This window comes from Sinohyriopsis cumingii, chromosome 12 (genome assembly GCF_028554795.1).
Source record: "Sinohyriopsis cumingii isolate HCF-2022 chromosome 12, ASM2855479v2, whole genome shotgun sequence".
In the NCBI taxonomy this organism is placed as follows: domain Eukaryota; kingdom Metazoa; phylum Mollusca; class Bivalvia; order Unionida; family Unionidae; genus Sinohyriopsis; species Sinohyriopsis cumingii.
Window position 1 is genome coordinate 46,411,207 of NC_142972.1, and position 15,698 is coordinate 46,426,904.

Sequence of the window (15,698 nt, forward strand, 5' to 3'; positions counted from 1 at the left end):
GTCCATATGGAATTTGTAAATACAGTCAGCTCCACTTAAATGCATATTGCTTAATTGCATAGATTGCTTAGGTGCATTGCAAAAGTATGGTCCCATTTTTCATTGTAAATATACATGAATTCTGCTTAAATGCATACTCCGTTTATATGCATAGTTTGGGTCCGGTCCTGAGGCTATGCATATAAGTGGAGTTGACTGTAGTTCATATGGAATTTGGTAATAGTCCATCCGGTATGAAATTTTCCAGATAGACTTAAGGCAGATTTCAGACAGGTTTTTTTAAGTGCTTTCTGCCTAAACCATAAAAAATCTGCTTCAGATTTCTATTAAACTGCCTTATGATTCTAAGACATTATTGGGCATCAATGATAAATGTTCACAATAATTTTTTTAATGGATCATAAATTTTATTTTGACAGACATTATTGAATAAGATTTAGGTTTTTCTTTCTTGCATACGAAACCTAATCCATGATAATCACTTAAGTCTTTTCCATTCCACTGAAAGTTTGGTTGTTGTTGTTGTTGTGGGGTTTAACGCCATTTTTCAGCATGATAGGCTATACATGGCGGCCAGTATTAATGGTGGAGGAAGAACCCGGAAAACCCCGGAAAGAACCACCGACCCACGAGAAGCTACTGGCAGGCTTTCTCACATGCCCACATTGGCTGAATCTTAGACTCGAACCGCCGCAGACAGAGGTGAGATGGCAGTGATCCGTAACGAAGAGCGCTTTAGACCACTCGGCCACTCGGTTTGGTGAGATTTCACAAATATTTTGACCAAAACTTTCATTGAAGTTGTAGTGAGATCTCACAAAAAATTTCACTGAAATATTTGTGAGGTTTCACAGAAATTTTGGCCAAAACTTTCACTTAGTTTTGGCAAGATCTAACATTTCACTGAAAGTTTTGTGAGAGTTTACTAAACCTTTCATGAGATTTCACTAAAATTTGTATCATTACATAGTATTTTACTGAAGTTTCAGTAGTTTCACAGACATTTCAAGAGGATTCAAATAAATAATAGATATGAATTAAACATGACTTTATTACCCATGGTAATATTTCAGTGTACATTAAAAAATTATACAGATGTTGTAATTTTATGACATCTATGGCAAGAGATATGGGAGTTAATAATAATAATAATAATAATAATAATAATAAAGACTTTATTTAGAGAAGGTAACTCAGTTAGTTACAGAACAAATCTGCCTTGAGGCCTTCTATCTGTTACGTACAATACATACAGTATATACAACATGATGTGAAGAATCTGGCTACACACTAAATAATTAAGTGATTTTAAAAATCGAAGTATCAAGCCTGGAACATATGCACAGGCATCTGTGAACACATAAACATATATGAAATATAAAATATTATCCTGCATTGAAATATTCAACTGTGAAAATGATGCAAAATTACATAAAAGCATCCAATTGAGACTGATTATGAAAAGAAGAAATGCTAGGAGCCTGCCTTACGTCAATGTTGTACTGCAGACTTGATCTTTTTAATTAATGTACAATCTTCGATGCTGTTGTGGTCTCTTGAATTAGTCCATGTTCCATAAACAGGCGTGATGAATGTTTATCATGATATAGGCCTACTTAACACTGAATTCTAACACATCTAGAATATTTTGATAATATGCACAATAATATCACTCGGGATATTGAAGGATGATTCTACTTGTGGTCCAAGAAAACTCCGCAAACATGTGACTATCTTTGATAGACATGGATATCTGGCAACAATTCCTACTAGTGATCTATACATTGTCCCTCCTTAAATTCTGGAAGTTAATAAGTTTGGAGTTATATAACTTCAGAATCATCCTGGTTCAATTTCTTGTCATATTTAGCATGTTAGCTGCTGCTGTAAAGCTCTTTATGGCACAAATAACAAAATGCTAGTCCTGGCATTCAGTTTTCATACAGATTGACCAATTATGTTCCTTTCGACTTTCCATTCAAGCTATTCTCATTGCCGCACATTTTTCAAATGGTTATTCAAACTCAAAATTTCAAATCGCCATGTTTAGCAAGCATGCTCAGAAAGCTCTTTACAGCACTTTTCTGTTAAATAATAAATGGAACAAATACTTATTAGAAAGCTCATTGCAGAATGGGACCGGATAGAGCATCATTTAAAAAAAAAGTTTTGAAGACGATATCAAAAAAAGGGTCCATATCGAGGAAAATCAGATTCAAGTCAGGAGAAAAGCAAAATTCTGTTTTAAAACAGAAAACAAGAAAACTTGTTTGAGGGCATTAAAATCCAGTTGAAGTTTAACAAAAATACAACAACAACAACAATAACAAAAATTTGAAAAAGAAATAAGGAAAGATGTGGAAAGAAGTTATTGTGCCCAAAATGAACAATAAAATTACAGCTATCAGAAACAGGAAATATAAATGGCACTGAAAATTATTCAAATTGTACAAGAAACAAAATATAAATTTTATTATATCTTATTGATATTTTTTTTAAAATGTCAGTAATATAACAATCACAAAATATCACTATATTTTTAGAATTTTTGACAAACTTAGTGAAATTTCAATAAAATTCTCACTGATATCTTCAAAAATGCTGGCAGAGTCAGTGATATTTTAATCACAAAATTTCTCTGATATTTTCAGAAATTTTGGTAAAATCATTTGTACATCATTATTTTAGAGAAAAAAAGGACATTTGAGTGAATGTCTATAAATAAATTCAGTCACAGGTTTTGTTGAAATTTCAGTCATATTTTCACTAGGATATGCTTTTTGTAGAGCATATTTTAATAAGAAGCACAAAAAAATATTTTTCAGACTAAACATCAGATGTCCAAAGATTCATCTGTGCTTGTACTACCAGATATTAATATTCTGATCATGTTTACATTTTCTCTACATTTTTGGTCATGTCTTTGCCTGTTTTTAAACATCTGTGGAAATAAATTAAAGGAATCTGACATGCACATGTTTTTCTCAAATTAATATGCATATATATTCATCCTTCCACATCAGCTACACTGACATTTACATGTACTCTCCCACCAACATTTTTATTTGAATCAAATGGTTTGGTTATTAATTCTTCAGAGAGTAATTTCCATGACGCTAATACATGAGCCTGCTTTCCATATGGAAAAAAGTGCTTATGGATTAAAGTTGCAATTTTAATCCATATGTAATTTTCACTTGCTGTGAAGTACTTATGGAACTGATATGGAATAAATTGTCTGATTCCATAAGTTTTTCAGTCCATATGTCTTCCATACGGATTCCTGAAGTATTCCATATGGAATCCATGAGAAATCTCTGTACGGGTTAAGCAACAATAACAAGAAGAGTAATAAAAATAACTTTGTTGTGATCATTTCATAGTAAGATGGATAAGTTTCTGTTTCTATATTACTTTTTATTTGTTATCTTTGTTTGCATTTACTTGAAAGATTTACCTTCCTAAATCTTTTTTGCAATTTTGTGTTTTTACATTTTTTAAAATTTAACTTTTAACTAGTACTATATAGTGACTGTCGTTTAAACATGCTGTTTAACCGTTTCATAACATACAATGTATCTCTTTTAGCTGATTGGAGGCCTGGCAGATGAGAAGGAACGATGGAAGGAATCAGTGGAGAAATTGGAGAAGATCATTAATAACTATGTTGGAGATGTGCTTGTATCATCTGGCTATGTTGCATACCTTGGTCCATTTACTGTGAGTATCATCATCAAATGTGACAATGTTTTAATTTACTTTGAGTATCATCATCAGATGTGACCAGGTTTTAATTTACTGTGAGTATCATCATCAAATTGTTGCATATCTTGGTCCATTTACTGTGAGTATCTCCATCAAATTGGTGCATACAATGGTCCATTTACTGCAAGTATCATGATACAATTGTTGCATACCTTGGTCCATTTACTGTGAGTATCATCATCACATTGGTGCATACCATGGTCCATTTACTGTATTTTCATCAAATTGTTGTTCTGGCCCATTTACAGTGAGCATCATCATCAAATTGTTGCATACCTTAGTCCATTTACTGCAAGTATCATCATCCGATTGTTGCATACCTTGGTCCATTTACTGTGAGTATCATCATCACATTGGTGCATACCATGGTCCATTTACTGTATTATCATCAAATTGTTGTTCTGGCCCATTGACAGTGAGCATCATCGTCAAATTGTTGCATATCTTGGTCCATTTATTGGTGATTATCATCATCAAATTGTTGCATACCTTGATCCATTTACTGTGTGTCTCATCATCAGATATGACCAAGTTTTAATTTACTGTATGTATCATCATCAAATTGGTGCATACCTTGGTCCATTTACTGTGAGTATTATCATCAAATTGTTGCATACATTGGTCCATTTACTGTATCATCATCATATTGTTGCATACTTTGGTAAATTTACTGTGAGTATCATCATCAAATTGATATATACCTTGATCCATTTACTGTGTGTCTCATCATCAGATATGACCATATTTTAGTTTACTGTGAGTATCATCATCAAATTGATATATACCTTGATCCATTTACTGTGTGTCTCATCATCAAATATGACCATATTTTAGTTTACTGTGTGTATAATCATCAAGTTGTTGCATAATTTTGTCTATTTACTTTGAGTATCATCATCAAATATGACCAGGTTTTAATTTACTGTATCATCATCAAATAATACCAGGTTTTAATATACTGTATTGTCATCAAATATGACGGGGTTTTAATATACTGTATCATCATCAAATATGACCAGGTTTTAATTTACTGTATCATCATCAAATATGACCAGGGTTTTAATATACTGTATCATCATCAAATATGACCAGGGTTTTAATTTACTGTATCATCATCAAATATGACCAGGTTTTAATATACTGTATCATCATCAAATATGACCGGGGTTTTAATATACTGTATCATCATCAAATCTGACCGGGGTTTTAATATACTGTATCATCATCAAATATGACCGGGGTTTTAATATACTGTATCATCATCAGATATGACCAGGGTTTTAATATACTGTATCATCATCAAATATGACCTGGGTTTTAATATACTGTATCGTCATCAAATATGACCGGGGTTTTAATAAACTGTATCATAATCAAATCTGACCGGGGGTTTAATATACTGTATCATCATCAAATCTGACCGGGGTTTTAATATACTGTATCATCATCAGATATGACTGGGGTTTTAGTTTTACTGTGTGTGTCATCATCAAATTGTTGCATACTTTTGTCTATTTACTTTGAGTATCATCATCAAATATGACCAGGTTTTAATTTACTGTGAGTATCATCATCAAATTGTTGCATACTTTTATCTATTTACTTTGAGTATCATCATCAAAGATGACCAGGTTTTAATTTACTGTGAGTATCATCATCAAATATGACCAGGTTTTAATTTACTGTATCATCATCAAATTGTTGCATACCTTGGTCCATTTACTGTGAGTATCATCATCAAATTGTTGCATACCTTGGTCCATTTACTGTGAGTATCATTATCAAACATGGCCAGCTTTTAACTTCCTAAAGTGACTTCCTGAAATTCAGACTTCATTTATTACATGAGAGAAGTTCTTGTTCATTAGCAGAAATGACATCATGTGATTTATAATAATTAGTCTTATTGCAGAGTTTGACGTCACTGATCTGTATGTATTTGTTTGCCGTAGTGGAGCAGAAATGGTATTTTCACTATTCTGATGCAAGTTAAAGTTCAAAGTTTTGTACTAAATTATGAATAATAAACATAATTATAAACCTCTCTTTTGGGTGAATATTAAGGTTTTATGAAACAGTAAACATCACATGATCTTTAATTGTATTATTATATATGCTTTGTTAATGAGTAAACCTATATTACTGACCCGTTCATTATTTGAATCATTATGAAGTTTACTGGTTTATAACACTTTATGTTCAGCTTGACAAAGGTCTATAATTTGTAAGTTGTTATTGATGAAGAACAATGTTGTACTGAACATTAAACAGTTGCTGAGGATCAAATGAAGTCTTTAATTTTATATCCCCCACCATATGTATGCATTCTAGAATAGCTTCGTATAGTGCTACCTATGTCCATCAATCCCATTCTCACATGTGACATAATTGTTGCATGTACATCAGTAATGTTTTGAAGGACTTCATGGATCGAATTGAAATTTGGTATAAAGCTTTACAATCACTCTTATTTTTAGGTTATTTGAAATGTAAGATCATTTTGCATCAATTTTTTTCAACTTTCTATCATAACAGGGTGCATACAGACAGAAAATGCATTCAGAATGGGTCAGTAATTTGGATATGCTCAAAGTTCCAAGGACAGATGAGCCAACCCTGACTGCCACCTTGAGTGACCCTGTCAGGGTCCGTAGCTGGCAGATTGCTGGCCTGCCAAAAGACAACCTGTCAGTGGAAAATGGTGTCATTGTACAGTTCTCTAGGAGATGGCCACTATTCATCGACCCTCAGGGACAGGCCAACCGCTGGGTCAAGACCATGGTATGTGCAAGATATATATATATATATATATATATATATATATATATATATATATATACACCAATTTTGGTATGTGTAATGCACAATTTTTACCAGTTTTTTCAATTTTTTGGAAGGGGTACACATTTTACAGAAGAAAAAAATAATTTCTAGATCGATATGAAGAGAGGATCATGGCACAAAAGCTGCCTCCATATGTTACATTGTTGTGTTATATGGAATTAATTGCATTATAACGATGTAGCTACTAGCCTTGTTTAACATGTAACTAACATTTACAGACCATGTTTATCTACTCTTGTCATGAATACTTTCAAGCCATGCAAAATACTACATCATGATAACATTGATAAAAATAAGTATAAAATTTACCTTCTTTGGAAAATAAACTTGGTTCTTTGCCTTATTTCTCATCTTAAATAACAGCTTTAGATAATTCTTTGTCACTATGCAGTGATCATCACTTTACTGATTCGTCATGATTGTTTTAAAAACCTAATTAGCACCATCTCAAGCTTGGATGTACTCAGCATAATTATGTTGCATTGTCTGGGTAGGTTTTAGCTTAGACACAAATATATCTCAGAGGGATCATAATAGTAATAGTATAAATATTGACCTTAACATTTGCATTGTGTCTTGTGTTCATTCTTGAATCGGAATGAATCTGGTCAAAGTATGAACATGGACTACTTAAGAAACTCGTACATTAAGAGACACAAGCCAACCATCATAGCAACATTAATGTATCAAGCACATGCTGAAGACAGCAGAGACACAGTCAATTAGTTTTATTGTAAACCAATCAAACATTATTTAATAAGTGATCAGTGCACTCTACGAAATGACAGAATGTTGTTTTACAGAACGGAGCAGAATCATTAAGATTTTAAAATTTAGGATATCAGATGTGTGTTATACATCAGAACCAAGTTTTTCAACGCATATTGAGACAGAAATTAGAATGCACATTATCTGTACCAAAATACTGTACTTGGATGATCTTTGTTTCATTTGTAAGAAATCTATACATATATTTGATTGTGGACAGAGACCCCTTCTTTTCATGACTCTGCTTTTTTCTAGCATTGATTATCATCTTTTGTTAAAAGGACTTATATTTTAAGTTTTTGAAAAAATTTCTCTGAACAGTTGATAAATTTTCAGGTTCTCCATCAAAGACAAAAATTCAATGGTTCAAATGACCATGCAAATGTAAACTTTGGGCATTTAAATCCTAAGTACAAATTCTGAAAAATATATCAGACATTTGGAGCTAAATATAACAGTAGAAAAACAGAAGATTTTCACCTTTAAGGTCAGGTTATGGTTGTGTTCATTACCATGTCTCGGAATTCGAAGACAGCAGCACAAACCCTAACCTACTATACAGAATGCAATGGCAATATCTCCATCATTTGAAACTGAGATATGACTGGAAAAGCACAAGATTTGTAAATTTAAGATCATGGTTGTATTTATTACAATGTCTTAGGATCTAAAGCCAACAGCATAGACCTTGACCTACCACATTTTGGGATAGCAATATCTCTGAAATGTTTTACTGAGATATGACTGGAAAAACACACAATTTTTAACTAGGTCATGATTGTATTTGTTATCATTTCTTAGGATTTGAAACCAACAATGTAGACCCTAAACTATCATACATTATGAGATGGCAAATTTGGTCTTATACTCTATTTCAGTAATGTGCATGTTGTATAGTGGTACATATGGCAAGATGCTGCCAAAATGTTCCTGATCAGGTGGTCTTCCACCATATATACCTCCATAGAGAAGAATCAGTGGTAATGATGGGTGTTGTGAGGTGGGGAGGATAAGAAACTTATAGTTGCCACCACGTTCCCTTCAGATGTTCCTAGTTGCCTGGCTACAAACTAAATTCAGCATCACCATTATCAACATTTTTCACTTTTTAGGGTTAGGATCAGACTATCTGATCCTCATCCTTTCTGTCATCCTGAGCACATTATCTTATTATTCACATTTTGCCATGACTTGGAGTTGATGACCTTTTATATTATAGAAACTTCTCATATCGCTGATCAATGGCTCAGTTTGCTGCACAATTCTTAGACATAATTCATTTGGAACCCCTCTATAGTTTCTGCATGAACCACACCAGATTTTGATTATACAAGTGCTTGCAGGAAAATGCTATGTCTACATAACATTGGTCTGATAAACTTTTATTTTGATTAAAATAGAAATTAGTGTGTAGATTACAAGAAATCACAGTAACCGCAGGTAATTTGCATGATCTGTCCCCCAGTGGGTTTTCAGAGTTGCATGTTTTTGTTGTTGTTATAAAAAATCCAACAATTACAAGAACTGGAAGTATCTTGAAATGCGATAATGCAAACATTCACCTGCTATCTCAGGTTCTCCATCAACTTGAAAAGGTTTAATGGCTCAAATGACAATGCAGATATGAACTTCATGCCTTTAAATCCAAAATATAAGTTTTAAAATATATCTCAGACTTTTCGAGCTGAGATATGTCGGTAGAAAAGCACAGGATTTTTACCTTTATGGCTAAGGTTGTATTTATTACCATATCTTACGCTGAGAAAATTGCAGCTCAGTTACGATTTAGTTTTCTTTTTGTCTTAGTATTAAAACTTTGTACCCTAATTACTTACGAGATACCAAGAAAATTAGTGTTCAAAAAAAAAAAAGATCAATACAGTGTATTCATGTAGCACCTGCATTTCAAATATTTTAGCATGGCTGTTGTGAAAAAAGATCGAGTCCAAGCATCTAAAACAAGCCTAATCATGTAAGAACTTTCTGAAAACATTTATTTTATGCTTTCTTCTCAGGAAAAAGAGAATGGTCTTGACGTTATCAAACTGTCTGACAAGGATTTCTTGAGAAGTTTGGAGAATGCTGTCAGATTTGGCAAACCATGTCTGCTGGAGAATGTAGGAGTGGAGTTAGACCCAGCATTAGAACCAATCCTTCTTAGACAGGTAACAATAATAAAGCTCATGTTTTCAATCAAGAATCTCTCCAGGACTGATTTTCACTAATGGTCCATGAAGTCTAGGTCTAGACATTGGAATTTGATAGGTCAAACTTTATTTAGACTGAGATTTCATCTAGTCAGATTTCTTTGTGTATAGGATGAAGTATGACTGAAGTTTTAGTCTAGACTTATGTTTTGTTGATGAAAACCAGGTCAGGTTCCTATTCTGTTTATTCTGGTGCTAAAAAATACTGAGACAGTCAGTCTTTTCACACAACTAAATATTCAAGAATTCAGCTAGTAGGATATTTGTGATATATTATTTAGATCATTGATTCATAGGCAAACACTTACTACAGTATTACCCCAAAATAATATCTTTGAATATATGTCTTCTTAAATATGTCTGAATTTGTGATTTTGAAAATTTTGCAATTTGCAGCAATCAGTTTCTCTCATTTTTAAAGGTTAGATATGGAGAAAAAAATCATTCTTTTTTGTAAAACAATAGGTGTGAATCAAAAATCTGCTTCAGATCTTGGGTTCAGTTTACTCCCACCAAAATCTGAAAATCCGGTGCTAAAGTTAATAAAGAGTTAGATTGTCCAGCAAAAGTGACTGCATTATCTCCCTTTTCTAATGCTCTGTAAATTTCATAAATATTTTACTTCATGAGGTGCAGAAGTTAGGTACTGAGCAATTAAACTGATTACAACTTGGAACTGTTAATTAGAATTTTGCAGTTACTCATCAAGTATTCTTCCAAACAGCATAGTCACTACAGATCCTAGTAGACATACAAAAAGGGAATTATGTATGTGATTTAAAAACTGAAAGCCTTAGTCACGCAATGTAACCTTCGAAGTGATATCAGAGATAGATAAATAGAGAAAGTGATCCCATTTCATAGGATGTTGGGGTATAATTGAAAGCAAACTTCTTTATTTTTGTTCTTGATTTAGCAATTAACAAAGTGGAAATATAGGCAGCAGATATCAAGGAAAATATGATCAAAGATTGTTTGGAGATAAATGGCAAAATTTAAGGGGGTGGGGTCTGTTTCATAACTGCAATGCACTCCAAACAAGTCATTTTTTTATTTTGACCAGAAATGGGTATTTTATTCAGTTATTTTTTGTCAGTGACTTAAATGGTATAAATGCTTAAAAATACAGCCTTAAACTGCAGCAGTTGCACTGGTGTATTACAAATGCACAGTATATTTGCAATTCTACTCCAGAGTTTCATCAGATATTTATTTTTTGACATTTTATTTTAGCCATTAAATGACTATATTGATGATATATATAACAGTTGGGTTTTTTCTTCACTTTGCTACATTTTCACCAGATCAGTCTTCATTTCATACCTTGAATTCTATTTGTTGTGATTTTTTAATTAAGTGAATTCTTTGTTCCCCTGATATATCACTTTTGCTCAGGTATCAGGGGTAGATTACGTCTACTCCAACTTTTTTGAGGGTAGTATTTTTGAACACTATAGTTCTTGAACTATATGATAGAATTTTATAAGAACAGCAAAGTTGGGGTGGGGGGGATTTTTGCAGGATTAAGAAATGAGTGTGACTAAATATCTGGATATTGAGGATGTTTTCTATTGAGGATGTTTTTCTCGCTAATCGATGAGTCCAGCTTTATTTTTACCTTGTTATCTACCTATTTTTGAAAAGTTTCTTAGAATAAAATTCAAATTGCATCCTGCCTATTTGTTTTCAGACCTTCCGACAGCAGGGCAGCCTTGTGATCAAACTGGGAGATGCTGTTATCCCATATCATGAGGATTTTAAGTTTTACATCACCACCAAACTGCCCAACCCACATTATACACCTGAAGTGTCTACCAAAGTCACTCTTGTCAACTTTACACTCTCTCCAAGGTATGTTGATTTATCTGGAGCAGTTCTGTATGTTTACATTATTTCATGACATAGGGAAATGGGTAGACATTTTCTCTTATATCAGTGTGCAACTATGTGGGTTTTTTTTCTGTGTAACTTTCAGACAGAGATTTTCGGTTATTGTAAAACTACAAAAATATATTTTCTATTGCAGCATTTTTATGCATACAATAAGATATTAAAAGTGTTTAATCATCATTGTATTCAGAGAAACCTGTTTCTAAAGTACACTTCAGGGACCTCTATATATTGTCCTTTGCAGAGAAGCTTCTTTGTATGGAGGTTTACTATGCAAGTGAATGTTTAAAAAAAAGGTTATCAAATGTCCTTTTTGAGTAGGTGTTCTGTGTTTGGTAGTGTCTGCTAAAGCAAATTTTACTATTTTCCATTAGCCTGTTGTAAAAATATGTAGAATTAAAACTCACAAGCAAGCTTCAAAACATCAAGCCTATCATTCAAAGATAGTCCCTAATACAGAGCAATTCTGAGATGAGACAATATTGTGTTTACTGCATATAGGACAATTATATCTGACCAAAGAATACCTACTGAAGTATGAATTTGTCATGAATGCATACCCTGCTAGTGTCTACTGACAGAGAAACACATTCCATTCAAGTGTATCAACTTCCACCCCAGTGAGATAGAAATGTTTTTATGTGAAATCAAATAAGAAACTTTAAGATGATGTACCACCAGATAAAATCTTGGACTATTTGAGGGAATGCATTAGATATGACAAATCTTGACTTTTAAGGTTTACATATTTTTTTTACCTTGTCTTTTTTTTAATTTACCGTTTATAGCTTTAGCATCTTTACCATTTTTATTTTATGTTTTTGTACTAACTGTTTATTTGGAAGGTTTTATCATTGTAACATTTATGTTTTACATAATTTTATCGTTTGGTATTTAAACTTACCGTTATAGCTGGTATTGTGCTGACATGCCATTTGGTATTTAAACTTACCGTTATAGCTGGTATTGTGCTGACATGCCATTTGGTATTTAAACTTACTGTTATAGCTGGTATTGTGCTGACATGCCATTTGGTATTTAAACTTACCGTTATAGCCGGTATTGTGCTGACATGCCATTTAACCTCATACGTACTTGCATTGATACATACTTACATATTCCTTAGCCCATTCAAGATTTAATATTCTAAAAGTCAGACTGATAGATTAGACTCAGTTCAAGGCTTGATCATGCTTTGAAAATATTGAAAGATTAGTTCTTGCATTTTGTAAATGAAATACCATCACAAAATGTTTGCAACAAAATACTGTTCACATAGTTGAAAATAGAAAGCTTTATTTAAATTAATAGCAGCAAAGGTATAGATTTATGGTTATTACCAAGTGAGTTGAAAAATATTTAAGTTAAATTTACTGAAGTAAGGACAAATTAATGCAAATATGTAATGATATCTTTTAAAGTCAAACTGAAATTTACATATTTTCCCTCCTTTTACAGTGGTCTTGAAGACCAGATGTTAGCCATTGTGGTTGCAGAAGAACGTCCAGATCTGGAAGAGGCAAAGAATCAGCTAATCGTCAGTAATGCCAAGATGAAGCAGGAACTAAAAGAAATTGAAGACAAGATCCTCATGCGACTCAGTAGCTCTGAGGGAAGTCCTGTTGATGATATTGATCTCATCCTGACTCTGGAGGCCTCCAAAATCAAGTCACAGGAAATCCAGGTAAATTCACAGTGTTTGGTTCTGAGAATATTTCATGCACATTTTTTTTATACCAACTGTAAGGAAATGCTCATTATGTTATGATGTTTATCCATACATCAATGACCTATTTCATTTTGTTGTAAACCATTTACAGATATAAAATATCATTTGTTTAATTTTGTTTGCATTTGAGATAAGGAAGAAACCTTTTGAGTTGGGGGTCAAAGGTCAAGGTCACCATGGCTGGAAAAAGAAAAATAGTTTCTGCACAGAAATTTCAGTTACTGACCATGTACTTCCCCTGTGTTTGTGGATAACTTAGAAGCTGGTCAAGAAATAATCCTGTTGATTTTGTTATAAAAAGGTGAAAGTCATTAACTGAGCAACAAAAAATAAATTTGGCATAATAACATTAGTTCTGGACCACATTCTTTGACCCAAGTTGTACTGAACTTTCACTTTAGGTATGAAAGAGGTATGGGGTCTAATGGTCAAAGGTCACTGTCAGGGTAAGTCAGTTGAGAAAATAATGGTTTCTGCACATAAAGTTTAGTTTAAGACTGCATATTGTGACCAAAGGTCAAGGTTATTGAGACCCATTGAACAATAACCTCGAAGTTGAACCATTGCTGGTAGTACATACATAGAGGGCTATTAAATATATGATGATAATAAAATGTGCCTTTTGCTTTTGTATCTAAATATATTAGTCAAGGGTATATAATAATTCTTAATTAATTAATGGTTATGTACTCAAATTTTGACAGCTGGTACAAATCTATATCATATTGTCATGTCATACTGCTTTATTGGATGTAATCACAGAGAAAAAGTGCTGGACTTTCGATGTGAAAGTTACAGAGTCGAACCATGGCCTCATTATCAAATGTTATATTTTAGTGTTCTTCATCAAGCAAGGAACTTGTTAAGAGAATGTTGCAAATTCACATTCCAGCTCAGATTCCTTTTCTTTTTTGGTGTAAAAGGTTTTTGTAGCTCTTGAGTCAGAGGTCAAAAGTAATAATTTCAGTTTTATTTTTGAAGCTTTTTTCAGTATATCTGAGAGTGCTTGGTAATGGAGATGAAAAATTAAGGTGATTTCTGTACAGTTTGTATCAAACTGCAAATCTGCTGTCACGTAATACACCTACAGATTTTAGTTTACTCTCAAGTAATACATCTACAGATCAGAGTCTGCTGTCAAATGATATTCCTACAGATCTGTGTCTGCTGTCAAATAATGCACCTACAGATCCGAGTCTGCTGTCAAATGATACACCTACAGATCCAAGTCTGCTGTCAAATAATACACCAACATATTCAAGTCTGATGTTAAATAATACAGCTACAGATCCGAGTCTGATGTCAAATAATATACCTACAGATCTGCTGTCAAATAATACACCTACAGATCTGATGTCAAATACTATGCCTACAGATCAGAGTCTGCTGTCAAATGATACACCTACAGATCCAAGTCTGCTGTCAAATGATACACCAACAGATCAGAGTCTGCTGTCAAATGATACACCTACAGATTAGAGTCTGCTGTCAAATGATACACCTACAGATTAGAGTCTGCTGTCAAATGATACACCTACAGATTAGAGTCTGCTGTCAAATGATACACCTACAGATCAGAGTCTGCTGTCAAATGATACACCTACAGATCAGAGTCTGCTGTCAAATGATACACCAACAGATCAGAGTCTGCTGTCAAATGATACACCTACAGATTAGAGTCTGCTGTCAAATGATACACCTACAGATTAGAGTCTGCTGTCAAATGATACACCTACAGATCAGAGTCTGCTGTCAAATGATACACCTACAGATCAGAGTCTGCTGTCAAATGATACACCTACAGATCAGAGTCTGCTGTCAAATGATACACCTACAGATCAGAGTCTGCTGTCAAATGATACACCTACAGATTAGAGTCTGCTGTCAAATGATACACCTACAGATTAGAGTCTGCATTCAAATTATAATAGATCTACAGATCATAATATGCTCAGTTTGTTAATCCATGATTTTATGGATGAGTTGTGAAATGTTGGAGTATTTAACATTTTGAAACATTTATATTTTTGCACAATTAGCATCCTGGTGATCCAAAAGTTACATGTTTATAGGTTGCTGTGTTTTTTCTTGTACTATTCATACTTGAATATTTATCCCCATGAAAGGGTTATTACACATAAAGGTGTGGGGAAAAATACCCCATCCCCAAGTAAAGGTGATTACATAGAAATTATTGGAAAATACCCTATCTCCTGTAAGAGTCATTCAGTAGAAAAGTATGGGGAAAATACTCTATTCCCAAGTAAAGGTGATTATATAGAAAAGTATGGGGGAAAATACTCTATCCCCATGTTAGGGTAATTGCGTTGAATGTATCAGGAAAAGTACTCTATTCCAATGTACGGGTAATTTCATAGAAAAGTAAGGGGAGAATTATGCTGTCTTAAGTTGCCCTTAAAATAATAGTGAATGAGGATTTAAAATTTTTGCACAGTTGGAGATTATTATCAAGCACACTATAAAGCATGTATATT

The 15,698-nt window shown here is 33.2% G+C and overlaps 1 protein-coding gene across 1 annotated transcript in view; it reads left to right on the plus strand.

Annotated features, from left to right (window-relative positions):
• LOC149786380 (dynein axonemal heavy chain 1-like) overlaps positions 1–15,698 on the plus strand; it is a 314,616-nt gene that overhangs the window by 151,517 nt on the left and 147,401 nt on the right. The window contains exons 61-65 of the mRNA XM_089976799.1: positions 3,589–3,720; positions 6,301–6,546; positions 9,393–9,542; positions 11,275–11,435; positions 12,933–13,158. Coding sequence (XP_089832925.1) covers positions 3,589–3,720; positions 6,301–6,546; positions 9,393–9,542; positions 11,275–11,435; positions 12,933–13,158 — 915 coding nt within the window. The remainder of the gene's footprint in view (positions 1–3,588; positions 3,721–6,300; positions 6,547–9,392; positions 9,543–11,274; positions 11,436–12,932; positions 13,159–15,698) is intronic.